This window comes from Symphalangus syndactylus, chromosome 4 (genome assembly GCF_028878055.3).
Source record: "Symphalangus syndactylus isolate Jambi chromosome 4, NHGRI_mSymSyn1-v2.1_pri, whole genome shotgun sequence".
NCBI lineage: Eukaryota > Metazoa > Chordata > Mammalia > Primates > Hylobatidae > Symphalangus > Symphalangus syndactylus.
Genome location: NC_072426.2, coordinates 66,280,086 through 66,306,217, shown reverse-complemented (window position 1 = coordinate 66,306,217; position 26,132 = coordinate 66,280,086). Strand labels below are relative to the sequence as shown.

The following is a 26,132-nucleotide window of genomic DNA, read 5'->3' as shown; positions in this document are numbered from 1 at the left end:
GCATCTGACAAAGGTCTAATATCCAGAATCTATAAGGAACTTAAGCACATTTACAAGCAAAAAACAAACAACGTTATTAAAAAGTGGCCAAAGGACATGAACAGACACTTTTCAAAAGAAGATATATACAGGGCTAACAAGCATATAAAAAAATGCTCAGCATTACTAATCATTAAAGAAATACAAATCAAAACCACAATGATACCATCTCATACCAGTCAGAATTGCTGTTATTAAAAAGTCAAAAAAACAACAGATACTGGCAAGGTTGCACAGAAAAAAGAACACTTATACACTATTGGTGGGAATGTAAATTCATCCAGTCATTGTGGAAAGCAGTATGGCGATTTCTCAGAACACTTAAAACAAAAATGCCATTTGACCAAGCAGTCCCATTATTAGGAATACCCCTAAAGAAATGTAAATCATTGTACCATAAAAACACATGCATACGTATGTTCATTGCAGCACTATTCACAATAGCAAAGACATAGAATCAACCTAAGTGTCCATCGACAGTAGACTGGATAAAGAAAATGTCATACATATACACCATGGAATACTATGCAGCTATATTAGTTTGTTTTCATGCTGTTATAAAGAAATACCCGAGACTGAGTAATTTTAAGAGGCTTAATTGACTCACTGTTCTGCATGGCTAAGGAGGCCTCAGGAAACTTACAATCATGGTAGAAGGCCATGCAGAAGGGAAAACAAGGCAGGTCTTCCATGGGGGCAAGAGAGAGAGTGGAGAAACTGCCAAACACTGTTAAACCATCAGATCTCATGAGAACTTACTCACTATCATGAGAACAGCATGGGGGAACTGCTCCCATGATCCAATCATCTCCCACCAGGTCCCTCCCTGGATGCTGGAGATTACAATTCGAGATGAGATTTGGGTGCGGAAACAGAGCCCAACCATATCAGCAGCCATAAAAAAGAATGAGGCTATGTTCTTTGCAGCAACATGGATGGAGCTGCAGGCTATTAACTAATGCAGGAACAGAAGACCAAATAATGCATATTCTCACTTATAAGTAGAACTAAACATTGAGAACACATGCATGCAAATAAGGGAACAACAGATACCAGGGGCTACTTGAGAGTGATGAGTAGAAGGGAGAGGAATGAAAAACTACCTATCAGGTACTATGCTTATTACTTGGGTAACAAAATAATCTTTACACCAAACCCCTGTGGCATGCAGTTTACTTACATAACAGACCTGTACATGTAACCATGAACCTATAATAAAAGCAAAAAAAAAAAAAAAAAAAAAAGCTATATTTGAGCCCAAAGTGGATCTCTACCATCTATTCAACCAAGCATGTTTGATACAGTCAGGGCAGGAAAGCAAATGATTATTTCTAAAACTTAAAGCAAATTCTCTAAATATTGGCAACCTGATTAGAAATATTTTAACATGCTCTCTTATAGCAAATAACAAGGATGAAAATGTCAGTGGCTTAATTGTAGCAGCTGCCTTGTCATCATGATGTCAGACTTCCACCAAACCCTCAATAGAACCTATCTAAACCCCACTTATAGCCAGAGCACCAAGTTGTTAGTTATATTAATACTAATCGTAGACCATCCGACAACTAAACGTACTTGGCCCATTGATGACTGAACGGAATGTCACAGCATTTTTCCTTCATTGCTGTATGGTAACCCATTGCGCAACCTTAAGATAATAAATTTATTTTTGCCTCTTAAATTCTACAAAACAATTAGCATTAGTTATACAAGAATACTATTATCAAATAGCTTTCTGCCTATTTAGAAGGCCAAATTTAAGAGGCATTTGTAGCTGTCTTTTTTCTCTAGTGTCATTAATAATAGTTATCTTCCCAAAATATTGCCAGAAAACAATTTAAATCTATTTTCCAACCATGTAACTATCCATAATTTCAATCATGACCTGATATTCCTGTGATAACGTAAATTGTAAGACCTGATCCCCTCTAAAACATATAAGAGAATTTTACAGCAAGTCTGAAAGCAAGGAAATGTTCTCCTCCCCTACACCACTTTGCAGCAGACATGTCCAGAGAAGCTTGCCAAAACTTTACATAGTGTTCACGTCTTCCATCTGTCTGGCTTCTTGTTCTTGGAAGTCTCTCTGGCAATCAGGTCAAGGCTTCCTTGGGAAGGTCTGTATGTTTTATGTGGCAAAATATAAGTTTGATAAAGTCAATAAATATATAATGAAGTAAGCTCAATCAGCATGGAACATCTATCCTCTATCCACAAATACAATTCTTGTGTTTTGGGACTTCTGCAGGTTAAATGCAGCACATCTCTTAAAATTGCTAAGGTTTAAAATCTGATAATAGGTGACTGTTCCCCTGAAAAATATATCTTGAGCCTGCTGTTTTTGCGAAGGTAGCAGACTAACATCTCATTTTTGTGGTTTTCCTTCACTGTAATCATGTTTAGCTGCAATTTTATCAAACACATCCACAGGGTTCTTTAAAGAACCTCTTTGGATATGACCATTTCTGAATAGAATGAGACAATTTCTTGTCAGGGAACCCAGTGCAAGGAGGTCACTTCTATTATTGACTTGTTTAATTCAAAGAGTCCTAGGAGAGAGAGAAGAGGAAATACTTTTCTCACTTTATAGATGAAGAAAATTAGATTCATAAAAGTTTCATAACATGTCCAAAGTTATATTTTTTTGCATTGCCAGGGAAGAAGAAATAAGAGAAAGAAAATGTATGTGAACACTGTAATCTGCCTTAAAATATACAGTGGCTGTCTCATACCTTGAGATCTAGTGATTTAATTAAACACGCCATTTGTGTTAAGATTTTAATTTTCAAGCAAAGATATATATCTTTTTTGTTAATAACTTCTTAAATTTAAATACTCTTTTTATGTTGGATCTTATTCATATAGATCTTAAAGTCAAATTACAAAGCTGATAATTTACACAGACTTTTAAATTTTAGATTTTTTCTAGATCCTAATAGACATTATGCTAGACACCCTTAAAACATCCTCATTGAAACTGTATATGACTGATACTATTCTCCTCAATTTATATTACAACTACATATGGTATTATTCTCCCTAAATAATAGTAAGAAATTTGGGACACAAAGAGGTGAGATGGCTTCTACCTAAAGACACAGGTAATAAGTAAAAGGGTGGAATGTGAAGTTCATATCCTAGGTATAAGGGTAAGAAGACTGGTCAGAGGACCTAGGTGCACGTTCTTGTTTAAAATAGTGAACTGATCCTAAGTTTCTCTACCTCCTCCCTCCACATCCAACTGTAATGACAGGAAGTATGTACAAGAGGGAATAAGTACAGTGAGGAGAAGTAGCTGACCAGAGATTTGAAAGAGTTCTCCAGGATCGTGATGATAAGCCAGGGAGGGGTGGCAGCTAAGGACATGCTTAGCAAAAGCCTGGAGCACAGGTAGAAAATGCTCATCCAGGACAGCTTGTGTTAAGACCATAGTTGGCAGGCATCAGGAGTGTGAGTGGAAACTAAAGCAGGCATCAAGGTGATTAAATGAAGGACTTACTTCTAAACAGATACATGAGTTGGCACATCCCCTCCCTAGAGCGCAGTGATGGCATTTTTTCCCAAGCAAAAAATCAAGAACTCTTCTGCAGAGATTGAAAGACATTTCTGTGAAGAGTGAAAGTTTCTAGAATGGTTATTAGTTCTCCTAGAGTAAAGGTCCAGGGTGGGGCAGAGACTGCCAGCTTCTTTCTCTAGCTTCCTAAGGGGAAAGAAGCCCAATAGTCAAGGCAGAGATCTGTTGAGGAACGAGGCCTGCACATCTCTCACAAGTTACATGCCATCTAACTTTACAATTTAACCTAGTCCTTCAATCATAAAAATAATGACCAACTAAGGATCATATTTAGCAGAACTGGTGGCATAAAGGAGAACAGATATAAACAAGCAAAACAACCGAACTTGGAACAACAATAATTCAGGGAACAAAAGAGAATTTATAGATATTTAAATTAAGATCCTCAAAGAGATTTAAGAAAATGAACAGACAACTATGAAAAATAATCCGAGAGCAAAAAAAGGGTTCATGAACATTAAGAGAAATTGCCAAAGGAAAACTATTTCAAAATAACAAAAAAAGAAAGAAACAATAAAATCTCCCAGAAGTTTTTTCTTAAAGGAGAAAATGGAAGAAAAGTTAAGAAATATAGAAATCTATCCAGAAAGTCAAATATTCAACTGTAGGAGTTACAGAAAGAGAAACTGGATAGCAGAAAATAATTTATGTAATCATAAAAGAAAGTTTCTGAGTGAAAAAGTCTAAAACGGCCCACTAAGTGGCAAGTGTAATCAATAAAATGAATCACATCTAAGCACATCATCATGAATATTCAGAACCCCAAGGAAAAAGAAAAGATATTAAAAGTTTCCATAAGGAGAAAATCTTACCTACAAAGGTATAATAAATCAGGTTACATCAAAGTTTTCATAAGCAACTATGAATGCTAAAAACAATATAACAATGTGTTTAAAGTTCTGAGGGCAAAATGACTTTGAACCTATACTTCTGTATTCTAACTAATAATTAGAAGACATTGTCTGACACGGGAAGACTTAGAAATTATATATTCCACATATCCTGTCTGAAAAATGTGTTTGAGTGTTGCACAGGGTGAAAAAAAGAAAAAGAAGAGGAAGAATTTTAGAAATAAGAAGGCTTGCATCCAACACACAGTTGTTGAACTAATCCAAAAGGTCAATAATTTGAAAAGATGTCCATGATAGTTGTTCTGCAAAAGACCTAAAGTGACTTATACAAATTATGGGACTCCAGGAATGTCTTCAACAAAAATATGAATTTTCTTTAACAAATGGAATGATTGATTTAAGAAGTTGGGCTGGCGAGGTATGGTGGGTCATGGCTGTAATCCCAGCACTTTGGGGAGCCAAGGTGGGTGGATTACCTGAAGTCTGGAGTTCAAGGCCAGCCTGGCCAATATGGTGAAACTCCGACTCTACAAAAGCACAAAAATTTAGCCAGTGTGGTGGTGCACACCTGTAGTCCCATCTACTTGGGAGGCTGAGGCATGAGAATTGCTTGAACCCAGGAGGAGGAGGTTGCAGTGAGCCAAGATAATGCCATTGCACTCCAGCCTGGGTGACAGAGTGAGATTCTGTCTCAAAAAAAAAAAGAAAGAAAGAAAGAAAAAAAGAAAGAAAGAAAGAAAGAAAGAAAGAAAGAAAGAAAGAAAAAGTTGATCTTAGAAATAAAATGTGACTCCTTGGGGTTTTTCTTAACATGATAAAAAGGCAATTAGCAACTCCAAGGGGTGGGGAAAAATCTTGATGGAGATATACACAAATAAAATGTAGCATGGTTTTGAGCAAGTGATCTAGAAAAAGATCTGGACTTTGAAATTTGGAAGATTCTTGAAATGGCAGGATTCAATTATTTATCTGTCAATTCTTAGAGGAAATTAATGGACAAAGCAGAGAATTCTTTTACTCTAGTAACAGAATACAAGTGTTATTATCTTTAATTATCCAAAAATATTAGAATAGTCAACAGAGGTAGGAGGGCAAAAGAAGAAAAGTAAAGAATAAAAGATATCTAAAATTTATAGATGCAAAAATAAAAATAACCAACAGAAAAATTATGACTATAACAAAACAAGGGAGAGGGTAAAGAAAGAAAGGGATATAAGGAAACCAAATTCCACATTTTTCATATTGGAGAAGCTACTGATGATTTTATTTCCTAAAACTCATAATGCCAGTTTTCGATTGTGACTACTCTTCACTAGGGATAAGTCTGCCTATACTTCCTTCTCCTGTCATGCAGAATTGGCCTCCTCAAACTTCTCCAAGTCATCTCACTTCTGGCTCTTCCATTCTTTATTTATATATTTTTTGAGATGAAGTCTTGCTCTGTCACCCAGGCTAGAGTGCCGTGGTGCCATCTTGGCTCACTGCAACCTCCACTTCCTGGGCTGAAGCAATCGTCCAGCCTCAGCCTCCTGAGCAGCTGGGACTACAGGCATGCACCACCATGCTTGGCTAATTTTTGTATTTTTAGTAGAGATGGGGTTTCACCATGTTGGCCAGGCTGGTCTCGAACTCTTGACCTCAGGTTATTCACCTGCCTCAGCTTCCCAAAGTGCTGCAATTACAGGCATGAGCCACTGGGCCCAGCCTGGCTCTTCCAATCTGACTCCTGTGCCTTGAGTCTCTTACTGGCAGTTCTTTCAGCAGCCCTGACCGCAACATTTTAGACCCCACCATAAAAAAGCAGCAACATGTGTGTCAAGAAATGCCAGATAACCAGACTTGCCAGCCTCCAGCTTGAAAGAAGTCAGGGACCTGCCAGATGTCATCCCAGGTGGGCTGGTGAGGAAAAGAAATGCTGAGCCATGAACTGACCCAATGTGCCTCTTCCCTTATTCTGCTACTGCTATGTGTGTCTTGAAAACATTTCATTTTACAGGCTTAAGCCTAAGAGCAAGAAAAACACCAAAGTGATTTTTGCAAGGAATTCTGAATTTTTTTTTATCCCTTTACCTTTCAAATATTTCAGTTTATTCATTAAATGTGAGAATGGAGCAATTAGGAATAGCTTGTTCTTTGACTGAAGTCTCATCAGAGAAATTGGAAAACCCAAGCTCCCAGAGCTAAGGAGGCAGTGGGCAGGAAGGCCAAGAATGAAAGGAGGAGGAAAAAGAAAGAGACAAAGTAAAACTAGAACACTACAATAAAGACATCCAAAGCGGGAAAAGATGAAAATGCATTCACAATTTACATATTCCTAGAGGGGAAATTTGTAAAGCACTTCACATGTTTCTATGTTACCACAACATTTTAACCATTTATTGAACACCTTCTGCACACCTTCCTCTCATCTTCTACCACATTACCCATCTCTCACTGCATTTCAGCAACACTGGCTTTCTTTCTGTTCTTAGATCACTTGAAGTTCACTCCATCTTGAGGTCTTTGTTCTTGTGGCTTCCTATCTGGAATGTGATGACCTCAGCTTGCTCTATGAACGTCTTCTCATCCTTCCTTTCTCAGCTCAGAGTCACCTCTTCAAATAGGTCTTCCCTGACCATCCTATTGAATGCATTCTACCCTACCTCTCAGCCATTCTCTGCCACATTCCCCTATTTTTTTCCTTATAGCACTTGATTCTATCAATAATTACTTATTATTTTTATTTTGCCTGTTTATTATGCATCTCCCCCATCCCCACAAAAGAGTCCATGAGGACAGGGATTTTGTCTGTTGTCTTCACTATGCTATCTCTAGCACCTGTAGCCATAGCCAGGTGCATGTAATATACAGGTGCTCCTCAACTTATATGGGGTTACGTTCTGATAAACCCATCCCAGTAAACCCATCTTAAGTTGAAAATATGTAAATTGAAAATGTATTTAATACATCTAACCTACTAAACATCATTGCTTAACCTAGCCTACCATAAACATGCTCAGAACACTTACATTAGCCCATAGTTGGGCAAAATCATCTAAACTAAAGCCTATTTTTTACTAAAGTGTTGAATATCTTATGTGATTGATTAAATGCTGTACCAAAGTATACTTTTTATACTGTGTATAAAATGTGTATCGCTTTTGTGCCATCAAAAATTTGAACATTGTAGGTAGAACCATCATAAATCGGAGACTATACATTATAACTTTTAAAAAAAGGTTAGTACATTTCAGAAATTATGTTAGCCTCTTTACATATATAAGATTGTTTACTCTTTACAACAGTAAGAGGTATTCTATACCTTTTGTAATGAGGGAATTGAGCCACAGAGTTACATAACTTTCTAGTGTCACACAGTAAGTGAAAGTGGAAATTCTTGGATTCGAACCTAGGTTTATGATCCCAAAACCCCTCCTCCTAGACACTATTCCCATGCTGTTTTTCTGAAATAGGCAAGATACTTTCAAGAGGCACTGTATTAGTCCGTTCTCACACTGCTACAAAGAACTGCCCAAGACTGGGTAACTTATAAAGGAAAGACATTTAATTGACTCACAGTTCCATTTGGCTGGGGAGGCCTCAGGAAACTTACAATCGCGGTGGAAGGTGAAGGAGAAGCAAGGCACTTTCTTCATAAGGCGGCAGTGGGGAAAATGAACACAAGAGGAACTACCACACGCTTATAAAAGCATCAAATCTCGTGAGATCTCCCTCACTATCATGAGAACAGCACAGGGGAAGCCACCCCCACGATCCAATTACCTCCACCTGGTCTCTCCCTTGACACGTGGGAATTATGGAGATTACAATTCAAGATGAGATTCTGGGTGCAGACACAGCCAAACCATATCAGGCACTGAATACAGGAAGTCATAAAATACGGTCCTTGTACTTAAAAAACCTGTAGAACTCTTTGGGAAACAGGATCTTTACATAAAGAGACAGATAGTAACACGAGGCAAGTTGCTCTTATGATAGCCCCTATTTTAAAGTTGAGAAAACAAAAACCCCAAAATAAAGTGAGGGAGAAATAGGAGTATACAGCCAAGTGATTTCTCATTCCAAGGCTCAGAACCTGTGAGCTCCCTGCCCTCATAAAGAACCTACTAGACATTGTAAATTTGCAATACTGATAGGCTCGTTCACAACATTGGAATGTTTCAGGTACCCAGAATGGCCTGTAACTAAATTTTTTCAGTGACTAAAGCTGCAGTTATTTATATCAGCTGTTTATATGAAGCTGTTTATATGAAGTTGTTTATATGATATGTTTATATGTGTTTCAATTTTATCAAATACTGTTTACTTTTTCCCAAGTTTGTGTTTAAGGACTAACTACTTCCGAATTACAAAGACTTGTGTTTAATACAGACTTTGGATCCTATTGCAGATTATCTTGTTCACAAGGTCTAGGAAGGGCCTGGGAACATATTATCAGGCTCTTCAGGTGATCCTTATGCCCAGCCAGGTTTGGGATCAGTGAATAATGAACATAAATTAACCTTTATTTGATGACTCAGCATCTTTTTCTTTGTGACTGTTATTAAACTGCAAGTTCGCTGCAGCCATAGCTAATGCAAGTGATGGTCACCAATTCCCTTGGTCTCATTTTCCTCACCCATAAAAAAAAATTGGATTACGTGATCTCTAAAATCCCCTTTACTTCTAAAATTCTAGTTCAGAAAGGAGCTTTTCACAAGATGTTTACTAAAAACATTGGTTCTTTAAAGAATGCCTCAATATCATTTGTTATTTGCCTCTTTTTCATAAACATGGAAAGACAGATACATTGCTAAATAACTTTCAGGGGACTGTATTGTGAGAGGCTTTCCAAAGAACTAATTATTAAGTCAATACCCAAAACAACCACCCTAAAAGTTTGCCTTATCCAGAAAAATCATAGTCTTCATCTTTCTTTTCAGAAGCCTTGGATTCATCTCTAATATTCACAACATTGTCTCTTATTTCTCCATAATGAACATAATGTACAACAGCAAGCTCCTCCCTTTTCACAGTAGGTTGTGTATGTTTCATATTTACGGATGGGGGTAAAGAATTGGTCACTCTTCAGTTTGTGCTAAGGTAATTTGCACCATGAAGCCTAAACATTCTTTTTCCTCATGTGGTCATTGTTTGTTTTGGTTTTCTTAAGCTTTCTTCTGACTTAACAGAATTCTAAGCATTATTAATATTTAAAACTGCATCTTTAAACATATGCTTATTAAAGCTTTAAATAATGTATATGTAGGGCCAGCAGCGGTGGCTCACGCCTGTAATCCCAGCACTTTGGAAGGCTGATGCGGGTGGATTGCTTGAGCCCAGGAGTTCAACCAGCCTAGGGAACATGATAAAATCCCATCTCTACAAAAATAAAAAATTAGCTGGGCGTGGTGGTGCACACCTGTAGTCTCAGCTACTTGGGCAACTGAGGTGGGAGGATTGCTTAAGCCTGGGACGTTGAGGCTGCAGTGAGTTGGATTTACGCCATTGCACTCCAGCCTGGGTGACAGAGTAAGACCTGGTCTCAATAATAATAATAATGTCTATTTAATATAGCATTTCAATCATTTCTTCTAGGAAATTCATTTGTAATAAGTTCAAATTCTGAACAACTTCTAGTTGAATCAATAAGTTAAAATGGCAAATGGAATATTTAAAAAATATATTGTAAGGTACTAATATTCCTTTAATGGGATAAGCTGAAAAAAAGTTCTGAAATGCAAGCACAGTCAACTTATCTTTATAAAGATTAAATCATCAAGAACTTGACTCCTCAACCACCTACTAGGGAAAAATAGTTCAGTTTCATCAGAACTGTAAAATTGCTCAATGGTAAATGGAGCTTCATGTAAAAGCAAGGCAATATTCCGCAGGATCAGAGATTGCTAATTGTTTTCTATCAGTTCATTCATCTTCATTTCTTCCCTTTCCCCACTCCTCTACACCCAACTGTACCCCCCTTCCCTCTTTCTGTTCTTCCAGGTACACACACACACACACACACACACAAACACACACACACGTGCTTTCCTTTCTTTTCTTTTTCTTTTTTTTAAAAAACTTCTTTTTTTATTATACTTTAAGTTCTAGGGTACATGTGCACAACGTGTAGGTTTGCTACATATGTATACATGTGCCGTGTTGGTGGGCTGCACCCATTAACTCCTCATTTACATTAGGTATATCTCCTAATGCTATCCATCCCCCCTCCCCCAACCCCACGACAGGCCCCGATGTGTGATGTTCACCTTCCTGTGTCCAAGTGTTCTCATTGTTTAATTCCCACCTGTGAGTGAGAATATGCAGTGTTTGGTTTTCTGTCCTTGCAATAGTTTGCTGAGAATGATGGTTTCCAGCTTCATCCATGTTCCTACAAAGGACATAAACTCATCCTTTTTTATGGCTGCATAGTATTCGTATATGTGCCACATTTTCTTAATCCAGTCTATCATTGATGGGCCTTTGGGTTGGTTCCAAGTCTTTGCTATTGTGAATAGTGCCGCAATAAACATACATGTGCATGTGTCTTTATAGCAGCATGATTTATAATCCTTTGGGTATATACCCAGTAATGGGATGGCTGGGTCAAATGGTATTTCCAGTTCTAGATGCTTGAGAAATCACCACACTGTCTTCCACAATGGTTGAACTAGTTTACAGTCCCACCAACAGTGTAAAAGTGTTCCTATTTCTCCACATCCTCTCCAGCACCTGTTGTTTCCTGACTTTTTAATGATGGCCATTCTAACTGGTGTGAGATGGTATCTCATTGTGGTTTTGATTTGCATTTCTCTGATGGCCAGCGATGATGAGCATTTGTTCATGTGTCTGTTGGCTGCATAAATGTCTTCGTTTGAGAAGTGTCTGTTCATATCCTTTGCCCACTTTTTGATGGGGTTGTTTGCTTTTTTCTTGTAAATTTGTTTAAGTTCTTTGTAGATTCTGGATATTAGCCCTGTGTCAGATGGGTAGATTGCAAACATTTTCTCCCATTCTGTAGGTTGCCTGTTCACTCTGATGGTAGTTTCTTTTGCTGTGCAGAAGCTCTTGAGTTTAATTAGATCCCATTTGTCAATTTTGGCTTTTGTTGCCATTGCTTTTGGTGTTTTAGACATGAAGTCCTTGCCCATGCCTATGTCCTGGATGGTATTGTCTAGGTTTTCTTCTAGGGTTTTTACGGTTTTAGGTCTAACATTTAAGTCTTCAATCCATCTTGAATTAATTTTTGTATAAGGTGTAAAGAAGGGATCCAGTTTCAGCTTTCTACATATGGCTAGCCAGTTTTCCCAGCACCATTTATTAAATAGGGAATCCTTTCCCCATTTCTTGTTTTTGTCAGGTTTGTCAAAGATCAGATGTTGTAGATGTGTGGTATTATTTCTGAGGGCTCTGTTCTGTTCCATTGGTCTATATCTCTGTTTTGGTACCAGTACCATGCTGTTTTGGTTACTGTAGCCTTGTAGTATAGTTTGAAATCAGGTAGCATGATGCCTCCAGCTTTGTTCTTTTGGCTTAGGATTGTCTTGGCAATGTGGGCTCTTTTTTGGTTCCATATAAACTTTAAAGTAGTTTTTTCCAATTCTGTGAAGAAAGTCATTGGCAGCTTGATGGGGATGGCATTGAATCTATAAGTTACCTTGGGCAGGATGGCCGTTTTCATGATATTGATTCTTCCTATCCATGAGCATGGAATGTTCTTCCATTTGTTTGTGTCCTCTTTTATTTCATTGAGCAGTGGTTTGTAGTTCTCCTTGAAGAGGTCCTTCACATTCCTTGTAAGTTGGATTCCTAGCTATTTTATTTTCTTTGAAGCAATTGTGAATGGGAGTTCACTCATGATTTGGCTCTCTGTTTGTCTGTGATTGGTGTGCAAGAATACTTGTGATTTTTGTACATTGATTTTGTATCCTGAGACTTTGCTGAAGTTGCTTATCAGCTTAAGGAGATTTTGGGCTGAGACGATGGAGTTTTCTAAATATACAATCATGTTGTCTGCAAACAGGGACGATTTGACTTCCTCTTTTCCTAATTGAATACCCTTTATTTCCTTCTCCTGCCTTATTGCCGTGGCCAGAACTTCCAACAGTATGTTGAATAGGAGTGGTGGGAGAGGGCATCCCTGTCTTGTGCCAGTTTTCAGAGGGAATGCTTCCAGTTTTTGCCCCTTCAGTATGATATTGGCTGTGGGTTTGTCATAAATATCTCTTATTGTTTTGAGATACATCCCATCAATACCTAATTTATTGAGAGTTTTTTAGCATGAAGGGCTGTTGAATATTGTAGAAGGCCTTTTCTGCATCTGTTGAGATAATCATGTGGTTTTTGTCTTTGGTTCTGTTTATATGCTGGATTACATTTATTGATTTGTGTATGTTGAAAAAACCTTGCATCCCAGGGATGAAGCCCACTTGATCATGGTGGATAAGCTTTTGGATGTGCTGCTGGATTCGGTTTGCCAGTATTTTATTGAGGATTTTTGCATCGATGTTCATCATGGATATTGGTCTAAAATTCTCTTTTTTTGTTGTGTCTCTGCCAAGCTTTGGTATCAGGATGATGCTGGCCTCATAAAATGAGTTAGAGAGGATTCTCTCTTTTTTTATCCATTGGAATAGTTTCAGAAGGAATGGTACCGGCTCCTCCTTGTACCTCTGGTAGAATTCGGCTGTGAATCCATCTGGTCCTGGACTTTATTTGGTTGGTAGGCTGTTAATTATTGCCTCAATTTCAGAGCTTGTTATTGGTCTATTCAGGGATTCAACTTCTTCCTGGTTTAGTCTTGGGAGGGTGTATGTGTCAAGGAATTTATCCATTTCTTCTAGATTTTCTAGTTTATTTGCATAGAGGTGTTTATAGTATTCTCTGATGGTAGTTTGTATTTCTGTGGGATCGGTGGTGATAACCCCTTTATCACTTTTTATGGTGTCTATTTGATTCTTCTTTCTTTTCTTCTTTATTAGTCTTGCTAATGGTCTATCAATTTTGTTGATCTTTTCAAAAAACCAGCTCCTGGATTCATTAATTTTTTGAAGGGTTTTTTGTGTCTCTATCTCCTTCCAGTTCTGCTCTGATCTTAGTTATTTCTTGCCTTCTGCTAGCTTTTGAATGTGTTTGCTCTTGCTTCTCTAGTTCTTTTAATTGTGATGTTAGGGTGTCAATTTTAGATCTTTCCTGCTTTCTCTCTTTTTTTCTGAGACAGAGTCTTGCTCTGTCCCCCAGGCTGGAGTGCAGTGGCGCGATCTCAGCCCACTGCAAGCTCCGCCTCCCGGGTTCACGCCATTCTCCTGCCTCAGCCTCCTGAGTAGCTGGGACTACAGGCGCCCGCCAATACGCCCAGCTAATTTTTTGTATTTTTAGTAGAGACGGGGTTTCACCGTGTTAGCCAGGATGGTCTCAATCTCCTGACCTCGTGATCCGCCCGCCTTGGCCTCCCAAAGTGCTGGGATTACAGGCTTGAGCCACCGCGCCCAGCCCTTTCCTGCTTTCTCTTGTGGGCATTTAGTGCTATGAATTTCCCTCTACACACTGCTTTAAATGTGTCCAGAGATTCTGGTATGTTGTGTCTTTGTTCTCATTGGTTTCAAAGAACATCTTTATTTCTGCCTTCATTTTGTTATGTACCCGTAGTCATTCAGGAGCAGGTTGTTCAGTTTCCATGTAGTTGAGCGATTTGAGTGAGTTTCTTAATCCTGAGTTCTAGTTTGATTGCACTATGTTCTGAGAGACAGTTTGTTATAATATCTGTTCTTTTACATTTGCTGAGGAGTGCTTTACTTCCAACTACATGGTCAATTTTGGAATAAGTGTGATGTGGTGCTGAGAAGAATGTATATTCTGTTTATTTGGGGTAGAGATTTCTGTAGACGTCTATTAGGTCCGCTTGGTGTGGAGCTGATGAGACAGAAAGTTAACAAGGATATCCCGGAATTTTTTATTTTTTTTTCTCTATCGCCCAGGCTGGAGTGCAGTGTGGGGATCTCCGCTCACTGCAAGCTCCACCTCCTGGGTTCATGCCATTGTCCTGCCTCAGCCTCCGGAGTAGCTGGGACTACAGGCGCCTGCCACCGCGCCTGGCTAATTTTTTGTATTTTTAGTAGAGACAGGGTTTCACCATGTTAACGAGGATGGTGTTGATCTCCTGACCTCGTGATCCATCCACCTCTGCATCCCAAAGTCCTGGGATTACAGGCGTGAGCCACCACGTCCAGCCAAGTGTTTTCCTTTCAAAATTCATCTTTTTATTAGAAACCTTAAATATTAAACATCTAACCATGTAGGTAGTAAAACCATGCTTAGCAACAGATTCTACAAATTTAGTCAGATGTTCTTTTGAGCCCTGATGACATACAAGTGTAAATTAATTCATATTTCATTGATCTATCAAAATGTTTCAGTTCTCACTTGTGTCAGGTTCTATATATACAACGATCTTATATTTTAAATAAATAAATAGACATGTAATCTGACAAATGCATATATGAGCATAAATATATGCACACATACAGATATATGTACACACATACGTGTACACATACACACAGAACCCTTGAAATAGGGATAGTCCCAGAGTAGCATTTTATACCTTAGGTATCATATGTGCTCCCCTACACTAGTGGCTTTCAACCAGAGGCAGTTTTGTCCCACAGGGGATATTTGGCAATGTCTGTAGACACATTCGGTTTTCACACTGGCAGGGTGTGTTGCCACTGGCATCTAATGGATAGAAGCCAGAGGTGCTGCTGAACATCTTACAATGAATAAGACAGCCCCCACAGCAAAGGCCTATCTGGTCCCAAATATCTGTAGTTCCAAGGTTGAGAAACCTTGTTCAGCATAGTGGTCTGAGGCATCAGATAAGAGGAAAATCATACTCTTCATTTTATTCCAAGCAATTGACGGGAAAAAAAGAAAAAAATGCTTATCTTCACAATTGCATTTTAATCTCATCGGTCAAAACTGGTTACATTGCTACATAAGAAGTAACTTCCATTGTGAAACCTTTACACACTTTAGAAAGGAGAGACATATCTATTCTTTTCTATTATTAGTCCGTCAGTGGTCTTTTATTTTCACTATCCTAGGCATTTTCCCACAGTATCAGGGAAAAACTGCCAGATGATGTGAGAAAAATTATGATAATTCTGACTTTACCTATTCAGAAAATAAAAGTTGCTGTAGTTTCCAGCGCAGTATTTTGTGTATTTCACATACATGAAAAAGAAAATGTGGTTACATGTTTTAGTATAGCTTGTCTATTTTAAACAAAATTATTACGAAGACAAATAGCAATCTAATTTATATACAGCAGGAGCTGAGTGTGCTGGCTCAGGCCTGTAATCCCAGCACTTTGGGAAGCCAAGGCAAGACCGTGTCTCTACAAAAATTAAAATTAAAAAATTAGCCAGGCATGGTGGCATGTGCCTGTACTCCCAGCTACTTAGGAGGCTAAGGTGGGAGGATCACCTGAGCCTAGGAATGCAGTGAGCTATAATCTCAACACTATACTCCTGCCTGAGAAACAGAGTGGGACCCTGTCTCTTTCTAAGAAAATAAAAAATAAAAAAATTTACATACAGCAGTAAGGTCTACATTTTGCTTCCATATATGAATATTTTGCTTCAAGTTGATATTTTATAGATGATAATAGAACTTTGTAGTTGAAGAGACCCTGGAATTTATTTTCCCATTTCCTAATATCACATTTCATCAAATATAAAACGGCATTAATTGTAAGATGCCTTGTTATATTGTGTACCACCGAAAGAAAAGAAATGCCAACTGAATATGACATGCCCTCAATTGTAAGACACATCTCAATTTGAAAGACATCAAAATGTAAAAATGGTGCATATTAGAATTGATACAATATTATTCTTTACTATCATACCATTCCTTCTTTCTCAGATGAAACTCATGTGTCAAGTTCTTCTCTGATAATGTAACAAGGCATACACATTGGACAAAACACATAAATGGTGAGAAAGCTAAATAAATAAACCAAAACCTTACATAACTCTAAGATTTCTTTTAAGCTATAGGTACAGTGGGTACTTTGCCAATTGGACAGGTTTTTAAAAATCCTACATTGTCTTGTTTTAGTCATATTTATTAAATGAGGAAGATTATAACAGATATTAAAATGAATAAAAATTAATTGGATCTCAATTAAATAGAAGTATTAGCAACTTTGTGTGAGGGAAGAGAATAGAGACAGAAGCTGCCACCTTGTACAAAAAGAGAGGTAACAGGATTTTTGTTTGGAAAAATAAACTTTACTACCTTGGGATCAGATTATATTTAAGCTAATTTGTGTTTCCTCTGAGCTCTACCTATAATGAAAGTAATAAAACTAGATGTATCCTATGATTGCTTTGAGGCACTCAATAATATCCTTGGGTATAAAAAAGAAATTCACTCATGGTTTCTATACTAGATTTGGCACTGTAGGAAAGAGGAGGGTGTGGAGGGGTGAAGCTGTGAAAGACTTAGCCAAGAGGATTAATCCTCTCCTAAACGGAAGAAGTATTTCATGGAACAGTCATCTACCCAAATATTTGTATAGGTCAAGTTTTTCTTCCTGTAGGAAGAAAGACTCAGGAGAATAATTGCCCAGCCAAAGTGGAAATTACGCTATGTGTAATTTTAGTTTGTTACTAAACAAATTTTAGTTTATTACCAAAAGCTGAAAAGCAGATAAAGCAAGTAAAACAAGCCCCACTGATGCATATGACATTGCTGTGCTGGGAAAAGCTTCACAACGCTGCTGGCTGCAGACTCTCCCGAGCATAGCCCCAGTACTAGTGAACTGCCTATTTGCACATAACAGCCATCAAGCTGCCAAAGTTATCAAAATCCCAATGTGCTATCTTAGTAATTCTGCATAAATAACTCTTTGAACACCAAATGAGAACTGAACAGAGAAAACAGCCAGGGCCTAATGCTTCTGCACCAACCAAGTGCAAAATAGCATCAACAACATACGCCTTGGCATCACAGTATATTACAATGTAATCATAAAATGCAGTGTATATTGAATCCAACAGCACTCTTAAGACTGAAAAAGGGTAGCCTTAAAATCTGAACCATGTGCAACAAACTGCTGCCTTTCTGGAGTTGAAAGTAACATTTGGCTTATCCAGAAGTTGAGGCTGGAAAATCAGTGTAGTGAGAGCCTCAGTTATCTCTCCAGACAGTAAGCATAACTCTTGTAATTTATTTTGCAGTTTGGGAAATCCCCTTTCTACTTCCAAATGCATATTCTAGAAAATGGGAGGACAATCCTGTACCATTGCTACACCACAACATATAACCCGTTTTTGAAATTTTAAAGCCAACTACAGAGGCAAATTGAAAACAGGTTGTTTTTAAAAAGTAAGTAGGGAGCTTCCAAATGTCGAAACATGTATTCTCTTGAGAGAAATTATAGAGGTATACTGAGGCCCTTGGTCTAGAAATCTACGAAGAAACTTCATGTTGACTCCAAGTAAATCAGGAGGTCTTAAGTCCTGTAAACTCAGATTATGCTTATTCTTATTTTGAAATGGAGTTCTCATTTCCATTATTAGTTTATGTACTTAACTCATTGTACATTGATAGGACTTTCTGTAAATATTCTGTGAGTAAATGATCATTATAAAGTAAGGCATGGAACATACGAACATGTTCTGCATTTATATAGCATTCATTAACTGATTTCAGCAGTGAATCACATAAAACTTTACAAGTTAAAGCAACGCATTGGGCTAGGTATGATGGCTCATACCTGTAATCTCAACACTTTGGGAAGCCGAGGCAGGTGGATCACCTGAGCCCAGGAGTTCAAGACCAGCCTGGGCAACATGGCAAAACCCCATCTCTACTAAAACTGAAAAAGATAGCCAAGCATGGTGGCTCGGGCCTGTAGTCCTGGCTACCCGGGAAGCTGAGCTGGGAGGATCACTTGAGCCTGGGAGGTTGAGGATGGAGTGACCTGAGATCGTGCCACTGCACTCCAGCCTGGGCAACAGAGTGAGATCCTGTCTCAAAAAAAGAAATAAATAAAATAGAGTGACATATTGAATGATGTGCATAATCATGGACCTTCAGGGTTATAAGGAGTCATCTTGTCCAACCTCCTCAATTTACAGTTGAAGAAACTGAAAATTAAAGAGGCAACTCCTGCCTCTGGTAACACCCTAAGTCAAAGATATAGTCCAGGCTTGTACCAACATCTTCTGTTTCTAAGGCCAGTATTTCTACCATGACCCATTGCCATCACAAGCCTTCATAATGATTAGAAACAAAACTAAACCTCCATATAAGTTACAAATTACTATAAGTCAAATGACTTTAATACTAGTAAATGAAGACAGTTATGGCCAGCTGAGGATAGTATTTGGGAAGACAGAAGCTACAATACAAAAATATTTACTAAACTTCCTATGTGATGACAGTTCTTCATTTAGTTTTTACAGAATTTCAAAGGAGATACACATTACTCTTCATAGCTTAAAGATGATGTAACTGAGACTTAAGCCTCCACAGCAGAAGTTCATCTGAAAACCTTTTAATCTATAACCCAGGCAAACACCTCTCGGCTATTCCTGTAGGTAAGCCTACTCATCATTTTCAGCTCCTATAAGAAAGACATGGGATATGTTTGGCCTAGAGTAAGATGGTCATTTTTCTTACACTGTGTGAATTGCCCTCTTTTGTTGAAAGCAGAAATCTGTAATAGAATCACTGAAGGAGGTGTGTGGGTGTCTTGTGTGAGGGAAAGAAAGTGAAGTGAGCACTCAGGCAGTCAGTGAATCAGTAACACTAATGTTCGTTAGTTTCTAAAAAGAGATTTCCACACTATTGTGATCTTTCCTTTATCTCCCTATTGACTTTTCTTTCTTTTTTTTTTTCTTAACCAAATACCAGGTCTAACATTCACTTGGTTTCCTCTTCCTCTGCATGTGACTCTCCCATATCATTTCCACAAGGTACTGGATTTATGTGTATCAGCCCTGTTTCCAAAACGTATTTGTTGACCATGTGGATAGGCCAATTAAGAGGTATACGGAAATCATCAAGTCTATTTCCACATTTGTATTATGCAGAAACTGATTTCCAGACAGGTATTACAGCCAGTCAGAGACAAAACTGAGACTTGAGGCAAAGTTCCGCCTCAAATTGAATACTCTTCTCACTGTACAACATACTTGGTTGCATTGTTGGCCCAAAAAGAGTAAGTGTATATCACTGGTATATCAAAGTATATTACTTAATTCAAGCCAATATCATCTTACACATTTTTAATGACAAAATTGGGGAATCAAGAGATAGAAATCAGCACAGGATGGTGGAAAGACTACACAGGCTTCATAGCTAGACAGATCTAAATTTTATTTTAGCTCCTTCATTTACTAGCTACATTAGCATGGGCAAGTTGCTCAACTTTTCTGAACTGGTTGCTACCTGAGAGTTCTAAGAATTAAATGCACTGAAATTATAAGTATCTAATGTATAGTAGATGCTCAATAAGTATTGGTTTCCCTTAATTCCCACCCACCACAAAAGAGCTATTCCACTTCTAGCAAATTCCTTTAGCTATTTGGGTACCAGCTTCCTCAACTATAAAATGAGGAGAAACCAAAGGAATTCCAAATTCCCTCTCAGGCTAATTGAGAATTAATTCTTCAAAGGAATTTTAAAGAAACTCACCTTCTTTAAAATTCAACAAACCCTTAAGTACCTGCTAACCATCCTAGGCACTGAAAGATTCCAACCACCACCAGAGAGCTATCTATGCATTCAACAGAATGGGATCCAACTCCATAGTATTTTAAGTTCCATGAAGAAAAATCATTATGCAAGCAAAAGAACCCTAGCTTTAAGGAAAAAAAATGCTTCAAGGATATTACAAACCTAATGTTAAAAGTAAAAATATTTTCAGGGTATATCTTAAATTATTACTCTCTCTTTTTTGCTAGGATGAAAAATGAGAACCAAGTGTTTATACTATAGATATGTAACAAAAGACTCAAGAAATTCTTAGTTAAGAGAAATGAGTGCCATTTTTTCAAAGACAAAAAATGAGCCATAAACTTCTCTTCCCATATGTGTATTATGCTGGGTCTTAAATTTTAAGATACTTGTGTCATTCTGAAACACAAGGGAATAGAATTTATTCTGAGAGATTGTTTTACAGTGATAAACAGCAATATAAGAAGATATTTTTATGTTCAACTTCTTATAAGAAGTTCTACATATTACTTTAAAGTTCATGCTTTGGATTTATATTATCTAAAAATAAAATGTAATTTAATTTACATTAATTTAAATGTCTGAATCTTGTAAGTAAGACCTGGGAAAATATTAACTAATCTTAACTAAAAGTTTTTTCTCCTTTTCTCTTTCATAAGTAAACCATTATCAATGGATTTTCTGTTATACATAAAACTTTTTGCAAATAACACTTCACATGTTTAAAAGACTATTTCAAATCATGATCAAGGCTCCTAATCTGGTTTACCAAAAATTCATTTGAGGTTCACCTTACTACCATACCTGCCAAATACTGTTCACCTATTTTGTAGAATTTTAGAATGCATATCTTAGATGATAAAATATCATCAACAAAAAACCTTTTCCTTTTATGAGTATGAAGGTATACAGAAAGGGCCCATTTAATATTATCTCAATATATGAAATTAACTATGTAATCTCTTTTTTAAGTGACAGCTATTTTCTATGGGCTAATTTTTTTGGTTGTCATAAGTAATGATAGAGAATAAAGTATGTCCCCAACACAGGTTGTATACAGAGGTCCAGAGAGCCACAGATACCTGCATTAGGTATATATTTATCAAGTATAGGATAAACCAGAGGCAGAAGGCCTGGATCCCATTTCTGTTGTTACTACAAACTTGATACATGATTTTTGGACACGTCACTTTATAGTTCTGTTTCTTCATCTATGAGACAACAAGTGGAACTATCTGATGCCTGTAAGACTTTCTTCTGGTTTCTACTGTGTGGACCCTCAATACAGCATTTGAAGGGCACAGGATATGGGGCTGAAGCACTCACAGGGGAGCACTTACCTTGTGATTCTACTGAAACAAGCCAGCTTCTATAGAGAGCCAGACACTAAATGGCTGGCTGTGTGCCTTGGCTGAAGAATACCATCTTTGTCTATAAGGGCACTTAAAGAAACAAACTATTTTCTAAACAGAGTGAAAAAACAGGGAGTGTCTGAGCCCTCTCAACCTGAGACTCTTTGTGTCCTCAGCCTTTCAACTTGGCTGCCAGAAGGCACTGAGTTCATTTAGGCAACCTATGCTTTCTGATCCATATGATTAAGAGAGATAATTCTGAAAACGAATGGTTTTCATCCTCAGTTCCACAGTGGCCCTTGAAAATACATATATTTTACACAGTAACTACATTGTTTATAGCAACCCCTAGGACACCTTCATAGAACAGAGTTTGGAATGGTGGTACATATGATATGAAGTATGAAGTGGGCTTAAATCCTGGCTCTGCTATTTTACTGCTGTGCAATCTTAGGCAAGAAGCTGAACCTCTCTGGGCTTTAGATTCCTTTTCTGTAAAATAGGGAAAATAATAAAACCTAATTCATAAGGTTGTTGTAAGGGCTAATCAAGACAACGCATGCAAAGCAGTTAGCACAGAGCCTGACATAAAGTGAATGTTAGATGAAAAAGACAGATAAATCCTGGGACTTGGGGCTCCCTAAAAAGACTCATTTAAAGGCTACAAACAGTTTGCTGGCAGTGAATAGCATCTGCTGGTCTTTCCTCTTCTGAACAAACAGCATGGCAAAGATTCAAAGCTGGGCTCAGCTCTTACTAATAGGATCCTGCAGGAATTAGGAGGAAATGAGATTATCTTGAAAGTAGAAAAGAGTTAGTCTGGTTTGAGACAAGACCTTTAAAAGAGAAACACATACAAAGACACACACACATGCACTTAATATGATCATACAGAATCAGACAAAGGGGGTTATTATCCGTTATGCCTTCGCAAGTGTTGCCAACATTAAAAGCTACAGAACTTGATAACTGGATGGCTCCCTAGAGACTGTCTAGTTCAACTCCCTCACTGGACAGATAAGTAGCTGAGGCCCAGAGAGGTTAAGCAACTTGCTTGAGGTCATTCAGCAGTAAATGGCAGTACCAAGACAAACAAGCCTTCTGACCTTCCCCACTTGCCCACCCAGTACTTGATCTGGCATCTTTCAGCAGGTCAGCATCCTGTCCTTGCTGTGCCAGGGTATTTAAAAAATAAATAAATAATCCACACGCAAAGGTTTCTCACTCTTGCCCAGGTTCCCAAAAAGTACAGAAGCAACCTCAGCCCCCAAGACCCTCTTTCCAGAGCCTTCCCTCATGGGACTAAGGGAAGATCTCAGGCCATCTTGGGCCCTCTCCTAAGCCCTCTTTGGTGTATCTACTCTTTCAGTTCTTTCCTCACATCTACTCTTAAAGGTTGCTTCTAGAAATTCCCCATCTCAAAGGTCAGGCACTTCCCCAGGCAGAAGTTAAAACCTGTTAATTTGCAAATTCTCTGCTTCCCTCAAATGCTATAGTTTGAGACAGGAAATACAGACTCCCTTAAGTTTCCTCCAGTCTCCTTGAGTGAATTCAGCCACAGCTGATGCCTCGCTCCCGAATATAACTAGGTCCATTTACAAATCATGTGAGTGTGTGAAGGGCTGGAGAACCCTTAGGTATGCCTAAGACAGGGAAGAGGAGGAAAAGCCCACCAAGGAAGGAAAGATCAATTGCGGGGAGAGGGGAGACCGGTAGAAGGAGCACCCTGACCAAACTGCAAAGTCTGGATCCCAGAGACAGCTAGCTGCTGGGACTGACTCACCGCTGAGGGGCCGGAACTGCGAGGAGATGGCACAGTTTTAATTATAAGCTCTGACTAACAACAGACCGGTGCCCCCAACTGCACACGTAGGAAGCAGGCAGAGGCTACCCCAAAGTGGCAGAAACAAGGAAATCTCTGTTCCTCCTGCTCCCTTTTCGCCTCTCATGTGAGGCTTGCCACTCCGCGGACACACCCGGCGCTCGCCAAGTTGTCGCATCGCCCCCAGTGGGGAACGCCCCTCCCTGCTCTCCCGACAATTGGAGGGAAGCACAGAGCAGCGGGGGTGTCTCCGTCCTGCCAAGGGCTGCCTGTCCCTCGCCCCGTGCGGGGAAACTGGTCCGAGAGAATGAATGGCTTTCCCCGAGCGCCGGAAGCTGACGGGCGTGGGGCGCTTCTCGCCCCCAAGCCCCCGCGCCCGCGTGGGGCGTCCCTCAGCCCGGGTCTCTGCTCTGAGGGTGAGAAGCGTTCGTGTCACAGCCAAGGGCTCCTTCCCCACACGTGCACCCACCCGCAAGACCGGAAGGAAAGCTTCGCTTTTGCCTTCCCCCCTGCCCCCCGGCCCTCCCTACCTGAATTCCGGGACCAGGTTAGGCTGCCACCCGTACAAGGCAGAGGAAAGAGTAACCAGCCACCCGGGCTTGTAACTCCCGTTCTCGCACTCCAGATAAGGCGGAGACCACTTGACGTGGCTCTTGTCCCCGCCGAGCCCGTCCTTGCGCCGCCAGCTGTGGCCCAGGCCCCGGGGCCCCTGATTGGGGCCGCGGCGGTGTAAGTGGGACCTCCACCTGCGCCGGAGGCCGTGGAACCACTCCGTCTCCAGGGTGGCGTTGGCCAGGTGGGGTGCGGAGGAGGACAGGTCTTGGAGCAGGATGCGGCTCTCCTCGCGCGTGGCCTGGAGGAAGACCTGTGGGGCCGGCGCGGACAGCGACTCGGTGCTGAAGGTGATGGCTGCCCGGGAGATGCTGGGCTCGCCCACCAGAAGGCTCCGCACCAGCGCCTGGTACCAGTCCAGGTCGTCCTGCAAGTTCTGCTCCCGCGACTTATTGCTCTGCAGCATCACGTTGAGGAAGTTGGTGGCGTGTGTCAGTATGTCCAGCGCCCCGTGCAAGGAGGGATGCGCGCTGGCCAGGGCTGGCCACTTCCCCGGCAGGCCCGCCAACTCGTAGCGGCCGGAGCAGTTGGCTCGCTTCAGCTGGTGGGAGTCCCCGGTGTAGAGGTAAGAGGCCACGTCCATGGGCACCTCCTCGGCGAGTTTCTGCGCCAAGATGGTGCCATCGGTGGAGCGGCTCCAGGGAGCCGAGGAGTCCGAGGCAGAGGCTCGAGCCGGCTGCTGGGCGTGCGGCTTCCCCCTCGGGGTCCTCTCTCGAGGGGAATCCGGCGGTCCTTGGGGGTCGCGGCTGGCGCCAACAGCTCCCAATCCCAGCTGAGCGAGCAGGAGGCAGAGGAGTAAGGGATAAGCCATGGCTCCCATCTGCCTCGCAGAGAGAAGAGGAGGGAACGGGGGGCGGTGGGGGGAATCACTTTTTAAATTTGGATCGTCAGTTTCTCAACAGTCAGACTTTTTCGAGGAGTCTTCCCCCTTCTCCAGATGGCACCCAGTCCAAAGGACTAGAAAATAAGAATGTTTCGAGATTGGCCCCGGGTGGCTAAGCTACCGTCGCAGAAATCAAGTCACCTGTGGCAGCGCTGGCCGTGCCCGCTGCGCGAGGGGCCGGCTGGGGATTACGCACCTCGCAGCCTGGAGCCGAGCGGGTTACATGGCCTCGCGCTCCCAGCGGCTGGAGTCAGCCCGAGTCCGTCTCTCGGCCCGGCTGCCGCCACCGCCGCTCTCATTGAGGCGCGTTCAGAAGCTGCTGCTGCTGCTGCTGCTGCCGCCGCGGCCGCCGAAGACGCTGCTCCATAGTCTCACCCGCCGCAGGTCGTTCCCGCCTCCCGGCTCTGGCTCCTCCTCGACCGCTTCGCCCGGAGGCGCGGGGCGCGCACCCAGACCCGCACCGCAAGCGCAGCCGCGACTCCCGAGGAGCGAAGACGTCCTTTAAGACGTTCGTCTCTCCGGAGTAGCGAAGGCCGGGCGGCTGGTTAATTGCAGCCTTTAGGTTTGGCCGCAAACCACACTCCAGCCTCTCTCCCTGCTCCCTCCTCGGGGGAGGAAAGCCAGTTTAAAGAGGCAGCTTGGCCGCAACCAAACCCTTGTAGGGCGGCTGCAAGTCGTCTTATCCCCTGTTTGGTCGGCTCCTCTGTCAATCAGCCGACTGCCATTTGTGGGGCCGGGGGGGGGGGGGGGGGGGAGCTGTCCAGTGCTGAACCCGAGGCGGCCCGCGGGCGGTGGGGGCGCGGGAGGCAGCCTGCCGAGTCCTCGCACCCACTCGCGTTCCGGATGACTTGGAAACCTGCGTGGGTGGCGTAGGGTGGGCGGGAGAGGGGGGAGAAGCAGAGATTCGGTGGCTCAGAGCGAAGGAAACTTGGACGTACTGAGGAGGAGGGTGTTGGCGTCTCGCATGCTTAGTTAAATCAGCCTTTTGCCTGGAAAAGAGGGAGAAGGGAGTAGTTTTCATTTCTAGGTGAAATTGGACAGAAGGGACATAGGATGGAGACGTGTCCTCCTGAGCATCTGCTCATTTTAGGCAAATTATCAAATCATCTTCCTTGTTGTCAGTTAAAGAAATGATTAAAACATACTTGTCTAGGCTCATCTTAGCTGAGGGAGTAATGGAGAAATCTGCCAGCTGTGCTTTAAGGAGAGAAAAAAAAAGTCATATTTAAGGAATCTCTGCTTGGGGGCCAGAATGGAGGGGAACCTGTAA

General features: G+C 40.8%; 1 protein-coding gene and 1 long non-coding RNA gene across 2 annotated transcripts in view; one reads left to right on the top strand and one right to left on the bottom strand.

Moving 5' to 3' along the window:
- GPR158 (G protein-coupled receptor 158) overlaps positions 1 to 25,387 on the bottom strand; it is a 433,367-nt gene extending 407,980 nt beyond the window's left edge. Inside the window, exon 1 of the mRNA XM_055274921.2 lies at positions 23,898 to 25,387. Coding sequence (XP_055130896.1) covers positions 23,898 to 24,799 — 902 coding nt within the window. The 5' untranslated portion in view covers positions 24,800 to 25,387. The remainder of the gene's footprint in view (positions 1 to 23,897) is intronic.
- LOC134736350 (uncharacterized) lies at positions 15,811 to 20,321 on the top strand. The gene is made up of 3 exons (XR_010120312.1): positions 15,811 to 16,439; positions 18,909 to 19,052; positions 19,369 to 20,321. It is a non-coding gene; the product is annotated as an uncharacterized lncRNA (long non-coding RNA).
- Positions 25,388 to 26,132: the final 745 nt, after the last annotated feature.